Raw genomic sequence first — 17,794 nt, forward strand, 5'->3', positions numbered from 1 at the left:
GAGACTGGAAATGGGAGCACTTGGATTATTTTTATGTGTGGAGAACCACCGGAAGCTTTGAAACACAGGAGAGGCATGATCTTACGCTTCCCAAGGGTCACCAGCTGCTGTTCTGAGAGCGTAAACTGGGGACAGGAGTGAGGAAAGTCAGGGCAGGAGTGACGCTGTGTCCGTGAGTGATGGATACATGACTGTCTCACAGCGGTTCAAGACAAGATGGGGGACAATGAGTGAAGAGAACAAACCTTGGTAACCTTTGGGGGACTTTTACTGTACAGGAGAACAGAGGAACTGGGTGGTAGCTGGAGAAGGGTGTAGAGGAAGAACACTGATGGTTTTGTTTTTGCGTTTTCCAGGTGGATGAAATAGTATGTTTGCATGCTAATGGGTGTGGCCCAACAGGGACAGAGAAATGGGTAATGTGACAACAACAGAGCAGAACATTATTTTAATCTTACTGTAAATATATGGAAATTCAAAACTACATTTGGAAGTAAACATGGATTAAGTAATTTTATGCCACAGAGAAGCATTTTATGTTGTTAAAACAACATTCGATTTTGAAATAAGCCTAAGAAATGAACCCTATGAAAGAAAGTAATTGGAAATTTTCTATGAATTAAATCCTATAATTAAATAGCCTCCTAACAAAAATGTTTAAAAGGTACTTAATACTATTCAGGTATGCAGATTGAGTCAATGAAGTTGTGCATGTAATAATATTTTATGGAATAAAACAGTTAGTAAATAAGTAGTTTTTACCCAGAGTACTTCAAAATCTAAAATTCCCAAATTCTGAGTTCTAAAAACACGTGCGTTTTTAAATATTTTTTTCTATCACAAGTGCTTAACATTAAAACATCATTATAGCCAAATTGATGACTAATGATACTTTTGAAATTTTGAACATTTTTCTTTTACATCAAAAAATGTGTATCCGTGTAATTCATGTAAACTTATGAACAATTTAAATTTCAGAACTTAATTGTTCTGATAATATTGTTCTCCCAGTACAATAATAAACTTAAAGTCAGTATAAAAATGAAGGCAAACCCAGAGATGTTTATATATATATATATATATATATATATATATATATATATATATATATATAATGTGTTTTATATTACTCATATTAGAAAAATAAATATTAAGTATTTATCTTAAATTGTCAGTAGTTTTCAAGGATGTTTCAACAAAACAATCAGCACTACAATATGTGCTCACATTAAATAACCTTTAATAGTTGACATGGAGTTGTCGGGCACCTGGGGTGTGACTGCTATTTAAATTTACTGAACATTTTCAGTGTTCTTCACAGGTCCCTTAGAAAACACAAATACTGGCTGGTTTAGGTAGGAAGTAGGACTTCACTGTGCCAGATGTTCACCAAATGCCAAGTTCCTCAACTCCAGCTCAGATAAAGCTGCATGTTAGGGGACAGTGCTATTTCAGGAAAGGGCATTTGGACCCTGACATCTGGGCTGGAATGCCAGCTCCAGCATCTCCCCTACTCTGACCTTGGGCATCAGAGTTTTACATATAAACTCTCAGTCTTAGTCCTCTCATCAGAAAACCGACCATTGTGGTCTACTTATTGGATTGTTAGGAAGACTAAATAAGAATATATGTATTGCTTAACATAGTGCCTGGCTTATATATTGAGAGTTCACTTGATATCCGCTCTTATTCTTAGTTTAGTATTAATATTCCTTAAAAACAGAACAGAAAACGAATAAGTGGGTGGTCAGGATTCAAACCCAGGTTGTAGATGCTGACCAGGCACATTTGTGATATTCAGAGAAAAACAACATTAAAAACACACATTACAAAGCTATTACTTGTTACCCAGTGTAACTTCTTCCAGACCCTACATTCTTAGCTCCTCTTCTATCCTTTATATGTATAAAAAGTAAGCTTCTGCTTAATTTCTACTCAACAGAAGGTAGAAATTTTAATAAACACCACTTTCTTCTTCTAAGCTTAACCGTTAACTGGTCATGACTCATCCAGCATAGGCTAAGGTATAAATTATAAGCATCGATTTAACGTGTGAAAAGATACTCGCATTGAATTCATGGTTTCAAACCCTGAAAGGCAATTACTGCTAAAACGGACTTGAGAGAAGACACATGAAAACACAGAAGAGCAAGCTGCTTGTAAATCTGCATGTTCCTTCTGCCAACTTCTGCTTATCTGTGACGTTCACATTGAGTTTGGAACACCCAGAAGGGCTGCTGGCAAATAAAGAAAGAATGGAAAGTTTTCATTGTGATGTGGCTCCGGATGTGCCGAATGTATTATTTTCCTATTAGGTACGTATCTCGTGAGTGATAGGGTAATGCAGATGTGTCCTTCAGCTTTCCTAAGACAAATACAATTCTAAACAATAATACTAACAAAAGATGGTGTTTTTAGCCTCTCCCTCTCTCTCTCTCTCTCTCTCTCTCTCTATATATATATATATATATATATGTATGTATATATGTGTATCTCTCTCATGTATCTGTATCTATATATCTATAGGCATATATCTATATCTATGTATAGGTATATAGATATAGAGATACAGATATCTCCTAGGAGTAAAATCTATGGAAAAATATGAACCAAATCAGTAAGATTTATATTTTCTTTCTAAATTTTGCTTACAAAAAGCATAGAAACATTACTAATTTTTAGCTAATTCCAGTAAGTTAAAGGAATCAACTTTTAAAAGACTTTTAATTTAAAATTGTAATTTTTAAAAAATTTAAATGAATCACCTTTAAAAAGAATTCAATTTGAAAGCATAATTCTCAATAAATAATTGGGTGTAAAGAAATATCTCTGGAAGTCCTCCAAGCACAAAGATTACAGGAAGGCTTGGGTGTACCCTGGAAACAGAAAAGGTTGAGGCTTCAGATAGAAATTCCTAACATGTTGATGCATTTTTTTTCTTTTGCAGAAAAACTGAGACAAGACTTGCCAGGCACGAAAACCTGGGCCTCCTTCATAGGCGATGTCAGCTGCCTTGTACCAGGCAGGCTATTTTGGTTCCTCTACTTTAAAAAAGCAGGGTTGAGAGTGTATAAACCTACTTAAAAGTTGTAACATTGAAAATGATGGGAAGGAAAGGTGCAGTGTGATGGAAGAAACTCCTAAACAATGAAACTAAACCTATAACATAAATGCAAAAGAATAATCAGAATAAAGTAGCTCTAATTTATGAAATATATAGTATATACCTTAGATACATCATCCATTTCAATGTTCACAATAGCCACAACAGGTAGAAATTCCTATCTCATTTCACTGACGAGGAAGCTGAGGCTTAGAGCAATAACTTTCCTCCCTGGTCACATAGTGGGAAGCAGTAAAGATGGAACTGAAAGCCAGTTAGACTGGCCCAAAGTCCATGTGGTTTCCATAATATTAGAAAAATTGTGTAACTCAACACTTCACATTAACAGAAATATAGATGCCAGACACTGTAACAGGAAATACATAGAAAAAAGACCCAAAAGAAAAATGTTATTCCTTCCATCTTACTGGTATCAAGGAAGACAATTGAGAAATACAAGGTATGAATATAGTGTAATAAAACCAACAGTTAGAAACACTCTAGAACTCATCAAAATAATGACACAACCTCACAAAGCAGTCATCTGAGATGGACATTCAAGGATGTCTACAATCCTGCCACTGCACAAAACACTTTTACTTGGGCATCATGAGTGTAACATTGTGTATCTTTGGCTCCTGAAGCACAGTCTGTAAAACAAAGTGATGTAGTAGCAAACTTTTGCTTATCAAGGTCAATACTATGCATGGAAATAGCCAAAAGTCATGTGGATGCACCAAGATATTAAAGTAGATCTTTCTAGAGGGTGATATTTCAGAGAAATCACTTTCTAAGTCAAACATTACAATAATAGTTTACTTTTTCATTGTAACTTTTACAAAAATAAAACATTTTAATAAGTCTTATGGGACCAACACTTAGGTAATTATCTAGCATTTACAATTTCATTTAGAAAGTGTCCTTGCGAGGGTAAGAACTTAGCTCTGCATTTAATTCTAAACATGGAGCATCAGTTGGAGATGGGACTGCTGGATTGCGTGAATGTAGTCCTTCCAAATACACTTCATTCAAGTACCATATTCATGTAGCTATAGGAGCTCTGGTGTGCTCTGTAAATGTGTTATCACTGCTGCATATATATATATCATGCACCCCCAAAACCTACATGAAACAGTACTTAGACTCAGACTGTGAGGAAGACATATGCTAGCACATACTTAGTCACCTACAGTGTGTGGTTAAAGCAGGGAGAGGGGAGACAAACCTGGGGGGCGGGGTGGTGCTGGCATCTGCAATTCAGATAAGATTTGACTGCTCTAGAATTCTCTTCCAAAAGCATGGATGGGAAATCTAGAAATTCACCATGACACTTTGTGCTTCATAGGATTATTACTTCTGAGCCTTAGAAAGTACAAAAGAGCAAAGGCTTTAGCTACATTAACAAGGATATTCTTTCAAATGGCCTACTTTGCCCTGGCTGGGAAGCTCAGTTGGTTACAGCGCAGATTCGGTTGCAGGTTCCATCCCCAGGGAGAGAATATACAACCAACAACCAATGAATGCACAAATAAGTGGAAGAACAAAGCGATGTTTGCCTTTCTCCCTTCTGCTCTCCCTCTCTCTCCCTCTGTCTCTCTCTCTCCTAAATCAATAAATACTTTTTACAGAGTGCTTTTTCCCCCTATTTCTAACTAGGGAAGATCTGGGACTTAAACTCAGCTATAGTTCCTGGATCAGAAAAAGTTCAGGTCCCAAGGGAGAAGGAAATAGCTGGGTGGTTTTATTGTTTTGTTTTAATCTGGGCATTTCTTCCATGGCACGTAAATCTCTGTGAAAAACCTAACAGCTTTCAAACACGGTACGTTACCAGCAATTTACAATATAAAGGACCTATGGATAAATACATTGTGAAAACAGTCTTCAACAAATACATTGCCTTCCTGTGTTTAACTCTAAAAACGAACACTTTATTCAAAATATGTTGTTAACAATTTAGAGGCATAAGCCATTTTAAGTATATCATTGAGAGGTGAATTCTGCAGAAATATTACTTAGAAGTATTGAAAGACATTATATAGACACACACATATATATATATAATAGAATTAAATATCTTGCTTTGTCAATTTTCTCACTCCAAAAACTTCTCATTTCCCTGATCATAGACTAAGTACCATATTTTTTGGACTATAAGATGCACCGGACCATAAGACGCACCTAGGTTTTAAAGGAGGAAAATAGGGAAAAAAAAACACTCCACACTCCACCCCCCACCAGCTGCAAGCCAGGTAAGCTACATTAGGACAATAAGATGCACCCCCATTTTCCTCCCAAATTTGGGGCAGAAAGTGCATCTTATAGTCCAAAAAATACGGTAATAGCTTTTGTTAATATTCTTTTAAATTTTTCTTTCTCATTCTTCAAAAATTTGTAAGCATCTGAATGCTACAAATATTTAGATTCCAAAGGACTTATAGTTAAAAGAACCATGTATTTGTAATTAATTGTAGTAATTAAATATATTCACTGATTGCTTACTATGTTTTCACCCAAGACCAGGCCAGGAGAGAGTCATACATAGCCTGTGCTTTGATGACGTATGGGATGAGTATTGGTAGGAGAGCAAGGCATTCAAAGTTCTACTATCAATTGCCTTTTCCCTTTCGTTACCATTCTATTTCTCTATCACACCCTCTTACTGACATTCTATTCCCACACCTGCAACATGTCTTATTTGATATAAAAACTAAGGAAATATTATTGGGCCTATGAAGAGCAAAGCAAATAATTGCAGCTGAGTTAAAGATGTTCCTATAGGTGCAGTCATTAGAATCCAGATCTTACAGTTAATCAAGTAATTATAAGATGAATTCAGATGATCGTGTTGATAGAGACTCTTGGCGGTTTTGTTAACTGTCAAAGGGGATAGAGTTTTACTGCTCTGGCCAAGTGGAGAAATAACTCCAGTAGATTTTTTTTTTAACATAAGCTCTAAATGGTTACATAATCTTTAAAACACCTCAACCTTGGCAAAAAAAAAAAAAAAAAAAAGGAAAAAACGCAACCATACCTTCTCCTTTGATAGTCAGTCTGGTTGCTCCATTTATGCTGCCATACTTAGGTATCACTTCTGTGACTTTAGGAATTATTTTAGAGCCATCTGGAAGATATTAAAGTATAGGAGAGGTAAAACTATCAAGTACTCCATTTCAAGCATCAAATTTCATAGCATATAGTGCAATGTTGTCAGAAAATTATTGTGAAGACTGTAGACTGAAAGTAAATACACCAATGTTGTATTTTTGGCTCCACTGCTAACCAAAGACTTGACAGGGATTAAAGTCATTCACTTAATTTATACTCATTGCTCATGTTCATCATTCTTACCTATCATATCATAAAACATATATTAAACCCTTACTCATGCAGGGCTCTACTACCAACTGCAGCTCTGTAACCACAGTCAGCAGCCCACACAGCAGCAGAGGAGGCTGGAGAAACAGCCCTGGGAAGGAACAGGTCATCACACAAGCACAAAGGAAGTGCAAAGCTAGTAGAATCAAAGACTAGTCTAGGTACAAAGAGGAGTGTTGTGTTTTAAAAAGAAATTATTTTTCTTTATTACAGAGTAATAAATCTTACTCTGTAACAGAGTAAGAATCAAGGAAAGGTAATTTCTGGGATCTTTCTAGCCTCCTGATGCTAGTGAGTTCTTAATGCAGAGGTCACTGACTCATTCAACAAACAGTGTCAGGTACCTGAGGATATTAAAATGCCAAACAATCCCAACTTTCCAGAAGTTTAGCTTGCACAGTACGGAGTGTCAAGAGAGTATAGGAGTTATGAAAGACTCAGATGGGGCATTTCATCCATAGCTCCTGGGTCATACCAGCTAATTGAAACAAGAGTTAGCCTTTTCCCTGCTGCATCTTGAGGGAAAATATGAATTAGCTAGACTGGACCAACTGTGGGGAAAGACAAAGCATTCTATGCTGAGGGCAAGCGAGCGGCTTCTTTGGAGACCTGTAAGCAATGCTTTAAAACCATTCAGAAATGCACTATGCAGTCGAGCTTATTTTCCACTTAACTGTACAGATCTGGCAATTATTAAACCCAGTAACAAATTCTCAGTGTAGGTGGAAAATGTCAATGGGGTTGGGGGAGTGGGTGCGCAAAGAAAAACCACAGAAATCATCAATTGTTTGAAACCAAATGATGCGAAAGTTGAAAGGAATTAGGTAGGACTGTATGGCTCATTCCCGCCTGAGAAAAGTTTAGCTAGGGATTTCTCCCAGAATGGCCACAGCTCTCCAACATAAAGAAGACTAGCCCCCAGGCCCAGGGCCTCTGAACTTCAGGCCTGTCTTTGCCAAGGTCTCCTCTTGCTGCTTGCACAGCCACGAGAAGGAAACTCCAGCTGGATCCTATCTCCAAGACTGCGCTGCTCCTCACCTATCTCAGGTTCACCCTCCCGTGATCTCCACCGACAACTCCAATTTCTTATCTTATCAGTCTCTTCCCAGCCTTCTCCTGGGTATTACTTTGAAGGCACAGGGCAGCTGGCCCTGTGAGTGACTGACACCTGCCGCAGACCCATTTCTGTCCTACTGCGAAACCTCCCTTCAGAGGCACGAAGGGATCCAAGAGGAGCGAGAGGGAGGACTCTGGTTGCCTCTCTCACCTAGACTTCCACCTCCACTCCTCCAGGTCAAATTTCTGTCTTATTTCAACAGTCACCTGGGGAAGAGAAGGTGAGATTCCCTAACTCAGGCAAGCAACACTGATGAATTAACAGCGATGTCTCCCTCGGTCTGTCTCGTTAGGTCCTCCTACCAGGTCCTTAGTTCCCAGACTCACCAGGCAGCAGCGCCCACACCTTTGGCCCAAAACTGGTGCCTGCTGTCCCGCCTCTCGCGCGACCCCAGGAGCAGGGACTGTGTCTACATGGACTTCTCCTGGGTGCCTCCCTGGCGCCCCGAATGGGTTACCTGTATGGGGGTACGCGGCGCACAGGAGCAGCCCCAAGAAGCCCCAGGTCTCCAAAAGCCACAGGTGTCCCATCGCGGCTCGAACTCGGCAGAGTCCAGCTCACCGCTGCTGGGAGCCGCCGCCCGCGCCTGCGCTCCGCTTGGGGACCGCCACCCGCTCCGGCGCCCAGCGCGCCCCACGTGCGGCGGCGAGGCGGCCCCGCCCCCAGCGGTCGGCAGGCGCCCTGGGGTGTGCGCACAGATGGGCACCCCTTCGCCGGAGAGGCGCGCCCTCCGGGCCCGCCCGCATTCATCAAAAGTCACAGCCCGACCTGGGTGCCCACGTCCAGAGGCTGTCCCCCCGCTGGGGTGAGAGCCTCACTCCTTTCGGCAAGAGAGATCAATGGGCAGTTCCGCCTCCCGCCGACCCCCTTTGCTTTCCTTATCTTTGAAATTTTTAAAAATTCTGGGCCTGCGTACTTTCATGGCCTGTCTGCTGTGGTATTAATCGACCCCAGATAGGCCTAAAAATCCACCTGATGTACAAACCTCACACATGCCCCCCCTTCACATTCAAAGAATTCCTGCTATCTCTTTCATTGACAATCACACTAATATGTGTGGATCTCTCAATCGTACTAATATTTACTGACGTCCCAACACCATGCCTGGTGCTCTAGAGACTTCAACTCACAATATTCTCCAAAGGACGATTTGCTATCACTTTTGTGGTTGCTACCATTGGGATAGTAATGAAGGCACAGAAGGTCAAGTTGCCCAAGGCCGTACAGCTCAGTGTGCAACGAGGAATGAAGCAAGGACTCCAGGTGCTGCTCTCTCCCTCTCCACTGTCCCCAATTCCAATTCCGCAGACTTCCAGGGAGGGCTTGGCATGCTTAGGACAGACCTACACTACAAATCATTCATTGTTTGTCTGAAGTTCAAAGTCAGCTCAGCGTCTGGTAGTTTTACTCACTAAATCTGACAAGTGTAGTTGGGAGGGAAGACAGAAGAAATGGCAAGAGAACTCTAACATAAGTAAGTAAAATCGGGTCCTTACATTTTAATTGATGCCGTTAGGAGTGTATATCTAGCTCTCTGGGGTTAAGAAAGTAATTTTGTTCGATTTGGGTAATTATATTCATCTGATAATTGTTTGCAGACTGACTTCCAGCATCCCTATTCTACTGAAAATAGAGCCTGCCAGGGTACCACAGACCTTCCTTCTGGAACTCGGCAGCCCGTGACGCTGTTACCATCTTTCTTGAAATTCCACTCCTCTGAACAGTCTTGGGTTTCTTCCTACCTCTCCAGTCACTCCTAGCTCATACTTTTGTCTTCCATCTCTTCCTGAAAACTGGCATTCCTGCAGGTTCCTTCACTCTTTCCCTTTTGTAGCTGAAGGCAGGCCAATCGGCAGGAAATCAGCTAGTAGAATGCCAATTTGTCAATTAATTATTTGCAAATTTACTAAATCTACAGGTTGTAATGTTGTATAGCAAAACTTAGCAACTTTACCAAGAGTAATTTAGCAGTATTAACAAGCATAGCTATAAAACGTGCAAAATGTATATTTTAATATCAATAACAAAAATAAAATTCAGTGTGGGAATTTTTGTATGGAATTGTTTGGCTAAATTTGATTCCTTTCTGATGCTTTCAAATTAAAATTAGATTAAGTTAACCTAAATTAAGTTTCGGATGGTTTCGTTAAAAAGCAATTTAAATGCAATCCAATCCAAAATTCTGATTTTCTCAGATTCTTTTGAATTTATAAATTAAAGTGGAGATGAAGAGTAGGTTAAACGACACTAAAAAGAATATTGAAAAATTCTAAATATATTAAAAAATACTAAAAGAATATTTTACTAAAATATTCTAAAATACTAAAAGTTTTAGTATTAAAAAAACAGAAAATGTCATTCAAAAGCATTATAAAAGAAATCAGAAGTAGGTGAAAAATCTTGTTCCAAAAAATACACTCAAGTTTGATTATTAATGAGGAACCATTGAAATAGCCAGACTTTTCTGTAGAAAAAAAAATCCATATTGTTTATAACAAAAAGGAAAACTGTTCTAAGTTTTGGACACATCAGTAAAGTGATTAGGAAACTTTATATGTTGATTTCTGCTTTGCCAAACTTTTAACATTTTTAAGATTCTTTTACCAAAATCTTAGATAGTACATCAACCAGCAAATAACATACAGTATTTAATATGCATGGGTGGGCAAAAGTAGTTTTATATTTCTGAGTATGTGAAATATAGTTTACTCTTGTATTATTGTTTATTAATTATCATATTATTTATTTGTATTACAACTGTAAGCCTACCTTTCCCACTCCTGTATAATATGGTTGCTCCTACTGTGTCCTATTTCACTTTTGTAATATTTCATTTGTATTAACCACGTGGTCCCGTCCAGTAGTCCCTTCCAGATATCTTCACTTCCTCTGAACCTACTAGTCTTATAATAACGAGTTAACTATATGTATGTACAAGTATATGTGTGTACATACATATAAATGCATGCATACACACAAATATACACATGTACATGATATGTGCATGTACACACATGTGATGGTATTTTAAATGCATGTATAATTTTTAAATATATTTCATTATCAGTAACCAAAATCAAACAATCCTGTGAAAGCTTCTAAATATTTGTTAAACTATACTCATTTAATGTGGCAAATTTGGCAAATTGGTCACTCGGCAAATAGATCATTTGGCTATTATCAGAAGAGTTAATATTTCAGCAAATTAGCCTGCTTTTCTTTCTTATAATGCCTAAATTTCTTACAGAACCAAGAACTGTAGTTTGCATATATAGATTTTCACTCAGCCCGTGTTGAATGAATGAGCATCTCTCTCTAAATAGTGCTTAAGTATACAGTATCCCAATTCCCTGAAAAAGATCTCACCAGTGATATTTTTAATCTTGAATTATTAACAGAAGTGTATGGGATCATGTGAAAAGAAAGAATTATAACTAGATGGATGTTTATACAACCAAAAGGTCAACTTGGAACCTAAAAAGTGGTTATGTAGTTTATAAAACTAATGATTTAAATTGTATTGACCTTTGGAATCTTTAAACCTTTAGAAGTCAGACTCCATGGAACATGGATATGGGGAAACATAAAAAGAGAATCCTGATCACTAAACCCCATGCTTCTTTTGTAAGTTTAAAAAATACCTAGCCCTAACAAACCTCACCTGTTGGGCACCAGCATCGTGGGCATGCAACCTGTGCAGCCTCCTAGGACCCCACGCTTGTTGTGATGCTCTGCTGTCCCCTTGTTGACAGTCTTTGTTTGGAACCGCCCTGCCTGGTTTCAGAAGCTGTAACCCCCCCATGGCTAACGCTGAGTGAGAGACCTTGGGACCATAAGTCATTCAGGAGACAAAGCTTATCTCCCTGGCAGGAGCACCACCCCTGCCCACTTTACCTTGCTTGGCCCTAAGCCTGACCAGTTAGCCAATGACAGGTAAGATTCCTCAAGGGAGGGACGACCTAAGATAGGCATGGTCATGAAGAGGCCCTCAGGGAAGGACTTGGGGGGCTATAGGAAAAGGGGGTGATGGACCCTTGCCCCTCAGCTTTGACATAGCCTGAGTCCTCATTCTGTCTGCAAGAAGTCTCCTAATCTCTTGGCTGCCTTACTTCCCCTGCCTGACTTAAGCCTGAAACAATGACAGAGGGTGGTGCAGCCCTGTACTGGAAAGGGCAGGTTCCCCGGGGCGATCAGGCCTCAGAAAGAATGCATAAAATCCTGTGAAACCTGCTTTGCTAAGAATGTCCTCAATTTAAATGATAAGGGTCCAAGCCTGAAATGAGTTTGTTTCCCAAAGTCTCACAGCCCTTTAGCTAACTGACCCTGACTCAGAATAAGCCCTCAGAGTTCTCTGTATGTTATCTATTGTTTGATCCTTACTGCCTGACAATGATTGATGACCTTTACCTGTATTCCTGTGCAAATTGAACCCAATAAAAGCCCACTGAGGAAAAGGCTCTTGGCCCTTCTCCTTTGAGAGATCGGCCACCTTTCCTCCCCAAGCAGATCATGTCTTGGTAGACTTATTCTCATCTGTGGTGGCCCGGGCGGGGGGTGGGGGGGCTCTGTGGGCAGAGCCCCCCCATAATCCTTCACAGTTTTTGAAGGAGGGATCCCCATTTTCAGTTTGTGTGGGCTCTCATAATTACGTAGTTGGTCTTGACTGCCTTTATGGTGGAAAAAGAGACACTGTTTAAACTTATTGATTCCTTGATTTAAAAGCAATATAGAAAGTGATAAGGAGTCAGGAGGAACTTTTGCGGAACTAGAAGGAGTAAGAAATTCACCTGGAAAATGAGCTGTGTGCTGGAGCCTGATTTTGAATCTAGACCTAATTGTGAAAGAGATGGTAGCAAAGTGAGGTCCATAAGATACAACAGCCTGCCTTCAACAATATTCAGTATCCTAGGCATTGAGAATATGACAGAATTTTTTTTAAAAATCTCTGCCCTTGAGAAACTTATATTCTTAGTAGAGATAGACAATAAACAAGATAAATGAGTAAAATACAGGGTCCAGCAGACGTAATGCCTGCTTGAGTGTGGATGGTAAGGTAATAATATGGGTGTAATAATTTATAGTTTTAATTTGAACATTTCACCTACAATGTCCCATGGTGTGCTTGAGTGTGAGATTGTTACGTTACAGAATTACATGCTCATGATTTTGTAATAAAAGAGGGGTGTTATTTGTGCTGGACTCTGTACATGGTGTATCAGAAAGTAACACATGCTAGAAATAAAAGTAAAAGCAGGGAAGACTACAACAGGTGTGTGTGTGTGTGTGTGTGTGTGTGTGTGTTGAGTGTGATGAAGTTTCAGACAGGATGACCAGGAAGTTGTCATGTAGATGAATTCTGAGTAAAGATCTGAGGGTCTAAAATGAATCTTTAGCTGAGAAGTGCGTTCTGGGGAGGGAGGGCGGCTGGTGTGCCAGTAGCGTGGGCGCCAGAGTGGCCCGAGTGGAGAGACCAAGCAGGTGGAAGAAGATAGGAAGACAGAGAAGTGACGGGAGCTGGGGCGGATCACACAGGACCATAGATGTGACTCTGAGGGAGGTGAGAGCCTACTGTAGAGGACTGAGCTGAAGCGCGACATGATCCACCCTATGTTTTCAGAGAACACCCAGCTGCTGGGTTGTTTTTTTGTTTGGTTGGTTTTGTTTTTGTTTGAATATGTGACGGAATGAGTATTTTAAGGCCTGTATATAGACCTTTAAAATTCTGGCAGATAGGTGTGGAAATCTTCTCATCTTGCCGTCACAAGCCTCCTGTAAGTTTCCTTGCTTATCCGGCCTGCCTCTTACCAACCTGGAGTGCTCTGCCTCCTGCGTCTGTCTCTCCTTGCCCCCTCGCTATGGAGTCCAGTTTCAGATTTCACCCAGGGAACTCCCCAGATTGTGAGCCAACATAAATTTATGAAGGTGTTCACGTCAAATGTTTGATATATTATAGAATTATCAAAAATCTTAACATTTGAAACAAGCAAGGGAGGAATTGGCAGCCTGACCATTCCGCTTGGTATGTACCTGGAAGAACTCCTATTCTGTGAGTCTCTTTTGGAAACTACCAAAGTTGTTGACATATTGGAAATGCTGAAAAGTTGTTCCATTGCTCTGTCTTCTTAAAAAACTATTTTCCCAAGTAAAAGTTTAATTGGAAAAAAAGCATTATAATTCTTGCATGACTTAGTAATATATCCATTATTGCTACCTTAATGGAAAGGAAGCACCCCATGATGTTATAGTTCTTTTTGTTTGTTTTTTACACGTACATGCCATAGGAATTAAGACTGTTTTTACAATCCTGGAAGAAGTTTTGCCAACAGCCATAAAATTTATCACTATTATCCTCTGATAATTCCTCTGAGTCATTGCATTTAAACAATTGTCAAGAAAAAGGACAAGAATATGACATACATCTTTATTAGTGGTTTACTGCCTTTCCCATAGAACAAGGTATAAGTGCTTATTTGAATTAAGGAAGTTGCTTTAATTTTTTTGAAAGGAAAAATAGCTCTTGACCATTCAAGTTTGGGACACCTTGAATAAAAATGGTTTATCCATTTATATGTCTTAGCTAATGAAGTTTTTCAGTACTTATAACCATTAAAATAAAAATTTGAAATTCATGGAATTTCCAACATATCATATATATGAAATATGTTGCCCTGTTGAACACCACCCTACAATTTAATGTTGTTATACAAGTTTAGAAATAACTTTTAAAATAACATTTTTCAATAAGAAGATTGGATTTGAAACTTGCCTATATTTGAAATGCACTGCCTTATTTTTGTGTTAATAAAGATGAATAGCTTGCATTCATTTTGAATAATTTTATAACTACATTTTAATGTAGTTTCCTGTGTAATTCTAAGAATTTTATTTTGTGCATTTAAATATGCTATCCTGAGAAAGAATTCATAGGCTTCACCTGACTGCCCAAGTACAGAGACTGCTCAGAACCTCTGATTCAGACAGCGAGGAGACTAGGTCTCATGCTCGGGAGGTGAGGAATTCCAACAGCTGGAGGTCCCCCCAAAGACAGAGAGGCCACCATGAGTTAAAGGGAGGTCGGACAGCTCCGTAGAATGCAAATCAAGAGAAGACCGTGTCCGAGGAAGGAGTGTGGTCTGTTGTTACCAATGCAACCAAGAGGTTGATTAAGGTCGTCATTTCTCTTGACCTTGATATGAAGAGCTTCCCTGAAGTTTGTCTTCAATGAGTGAGTGAGGAAGTGGAGACACGTGCCTGTAGACAACTTAATTAGGCAGCCTACCTGGCTTTGAATGGGACAGAGCATGGGGCTGTTCCTCTACCGAGCTCTAAAATCGAGGCATGGTTTTTGTAACAGGTGCGAGGTACCAGGACAAATGACTGTCAGGGCTGATGCCGTAGAGGGGAAACTTCTGATGGAAGAAGAGTGAGAGGCACAACCGCAGGAGGGAAACCACTGAGAAAGAGGGAGGCAGGGAACCCACACAGAGCACGAGTGGAGGAAAGACTCGAAGTCCGGATCCAGATTCGGGAAGGCTTCGGGCTTCGGTGCCGGGTCTGTCCAGTACGATCACTGCTGCTCCTCCATAAAAGCAGGGAGAAGGATCGTTGGTGCGGGGGAGTAGCGTGAAACAGGTATTTGGGGGAAGAAAGTATATATACTAGAAAAGCGTGGTAGAATTCTTGGTCAGTGAAAGGTGTTCATCTGAGACTTGTGACCATTACGTCCTTTAAATCTGAAAAATGTTAGATCTGTTTGCAATAAGTATCTATACACCCTTCCCTTAGCCAACATTTTCCACCTTTCTCTCCATACTTACGGTGCATACTTTTTGTTGTTGTTGAACCACTTAAGACTTAGTTACAATGTGACTCTTTACCAAAAGTACTTCAACATGAAGCAAAGTCTTTCTCCTTCAGTACAAACATGCCACTCGGGAAATTTAAAACACTGATAATAGTTTTAAGGACATATAAAGCTCTATATAAGGACTTATAAAGTCCTTGACCATAACTTTGATTTTATGCCGCATAGTACACGATTAAAATTTGCCGACTGTCTCAATAATGTTCTTAATGGCTGTGTTCTGTGCATTGATCAAGAGGACACATTGCTTTAAATACTGTCTCTTTATTCTTTTTCAACCTAGACAGTTCTCCACCTAAACCTTTTTTCTCCCTTTTCATTTTTAGTCTTTTGTGACAATAACATTTGATAAGCTCATGCAAATTTTTTTTTTCCAGAATGTGGTAGCTGTTATTTTAGAATGGGACTCATCAGAAGGGTTGTATAACTTTCCTTCACAAAGTTCTGGCGATCCAGTGCGTGCAGAGGGTAGCCCTCGGGGTAGTGAGGTTTAAACCGGAAGGCATGTTGCTGCGGGAAGCGGGAGACAAGTTGAGGGCAATGGTAAGGGAGTTGTAATCATAAACCAGCAAATTGAAACGGGTAAGGAGGGAGGCGAGAACATGAGGAGAGGGAGGAACAGATAATGCAAAGGGGTCAGCAGTCGAATGGAGGTCTCTACAGTCTCCATAAAGGGAAAAAATGTGTAAGAAACAGGAAATGCAGCTGGTCAGGGGTTACATCTGTGCTTTTTCAGGAGTTATATCTGCTGAAAGCCCAGAGGATGGGGTAAAATGTGGGAGCTAGGTCCCACACACAAGGTAATTTATGAGCACCAATGCTGCAGAAAAGTACAGCATATATATACGGACTCACAAAGTCCTTTAATGTTGATTTTATGCCACACCTCCTAAGAGGAGTGTCCCTAATTCTCATACTTCATCATCCTCCCAGCATCCGTAGCGTTGTGTGGACAATAGGCAACAGCCACTGAGCGTGTAAGTGACTAATGAAGACAACTAGAGCACTTGCTCACAAATTATTTCAGCCAAACTGGGTGCTCCCCAAAGTACACAATGTGTATCGCTACCTAAATCACCGGTGCGCCAGACCGGCTGCGCTTTAACGGACTCTCCCGTTCGGTTATTCTGCCTTGTGCCTCTTACCGTGTCAAAACCCATGTAAGTGGCTGTCTAGGAAGAGCAGATTTTCAAAGGTGTGCCCTCAGCAAGGACTTTGGGAATGAGAAGGTATACAGTAATTGAAAGTCATTTATCTTCCCTTACTTCTGGTGATCCCAGGCACCAAGCCAGAGTCCTTTACAGATGTGGTAAATATTGGCACCTGCTCTTGTACCTACAACTATTTTACGAGCAACATTAAACCGTGAGTAGAGGTTCTCTCTACTTTCATTTATTGCCTTTATTCACCGTTGTCACGATAACCTAACATTCATTGAATGTTCACATGGTTTTAGCTCTATATAATTCTCTATACTTTCCAAAAGGAACAAAGCGACAGAGTATGAAAAAGGAATATATGAATATTATGCCTTTAAAAGGGTCTTATATAAAAGAGCAGCATTACAGACACTGGAAATTATTTTCTTTCACTCTGCTATTTTTTGATAAAGTAACCGACATAGAAATAGTTTAGTCATGGTGTACAGTGTACTTGATTTAAATTAAATTGCTTCTTGCATTAGTGAATTGGTTTCTAAAAATGGTCCCAATAATATCTGCATCTCACTGTAGTTTCATCCGAATTTATAACAGCAACACAGTCTGAGGTCTTCACAATTACGTTTCAATTCAATAGCCCTTACACCGTGAAAACACTGCCTGGCCTGAGCTGGACTTGGACCTGTGAAGAGCTTTTACAGAGCCCCAGAGAAGACCAAAATACAGGCTTCGAGTGCCCTCTGGTGGCTGAAAAGCAGAATAACCAAATGTAATTTGAAGTCTGGAATAAGAAGGCACATGCCAAATTTCTTTCCCTAGTCTCATTTATTTATTAATTCATTCATTTAAAAGAATGTACCAAGAATTAACTCCATCACTCACTTAGGATCAAAGACAAATGTATCAAAAAGATAAATAGGATCAAAAGATAAACTCCTCTGTGACATGAACTGTGTAAAATGGGGGTGAAAATGACTAGATAATTTCAGTCCTTCCTGCTAAATTCTGTAATAGTAGTATTTATTCTGTTCCAATCAAATAATGTCGGCAATCTTTATTTTTGTAGTAATTCTTATGGTAACTCATGTTATCTAGGAATTTCTGAAAAATAAAAGCAGCTATTTTCCACATAAGTGTAATTTATGTGTCTGCATCAATCTAGAAAGCACACAGTA

At 39.6% G+C, this 17,794-nt stretch overlaps 1 protein-coding gene across 1 annotated transcript in view; it reads right to left on the bottom strand.

Annotated features, from left to right (window-relative positions):
* Positions 1 to 8,133, bottom strand: part of PKHD1L1 (PKHD1 like 1) — a 138,011-nt gene extending 129,878 nt beyond the window's left edge. Inside the window, exons 1-2 of the mRNA XM_045181556.2 lie at positions 8,053 to 8,133; positions 6,135 to 6,224 (exon numbers count right to left, since the gene is read on the bottom strand). Of these exons, the coding sequence (XP_045037491.2) occupies positions 6,135 to 6,224; positions 8,053 to 8,125 (163 nt within the window). The 5' untranslated portion in view covers positions 8,126 to 8,133. The remainder of the gene's footprint in view (positions 1 to 6,134; positions 6,225 to 8,052) is intronic.
* Between the last annotated feature and the right edge of the window lie 9,661 nt (positions 8,134 to 17,794).

This window comes from Desmodus rotundus, chromosome 8 (genome assembly GCF_022682495.2).
Source record: "Desmodus rotundus isolate HL8 chromosome 8, HLdesRot8A.1, whole genome shotgun sequence".
In the NCBI taxonomy this organism is placed as follows: domain Eukaryota; kingdom Metazoa; phylum Chordata; class Mammalia; order Chiroptera; family Phyllostomidae; genus Desmodus; species Desmodus rotundus.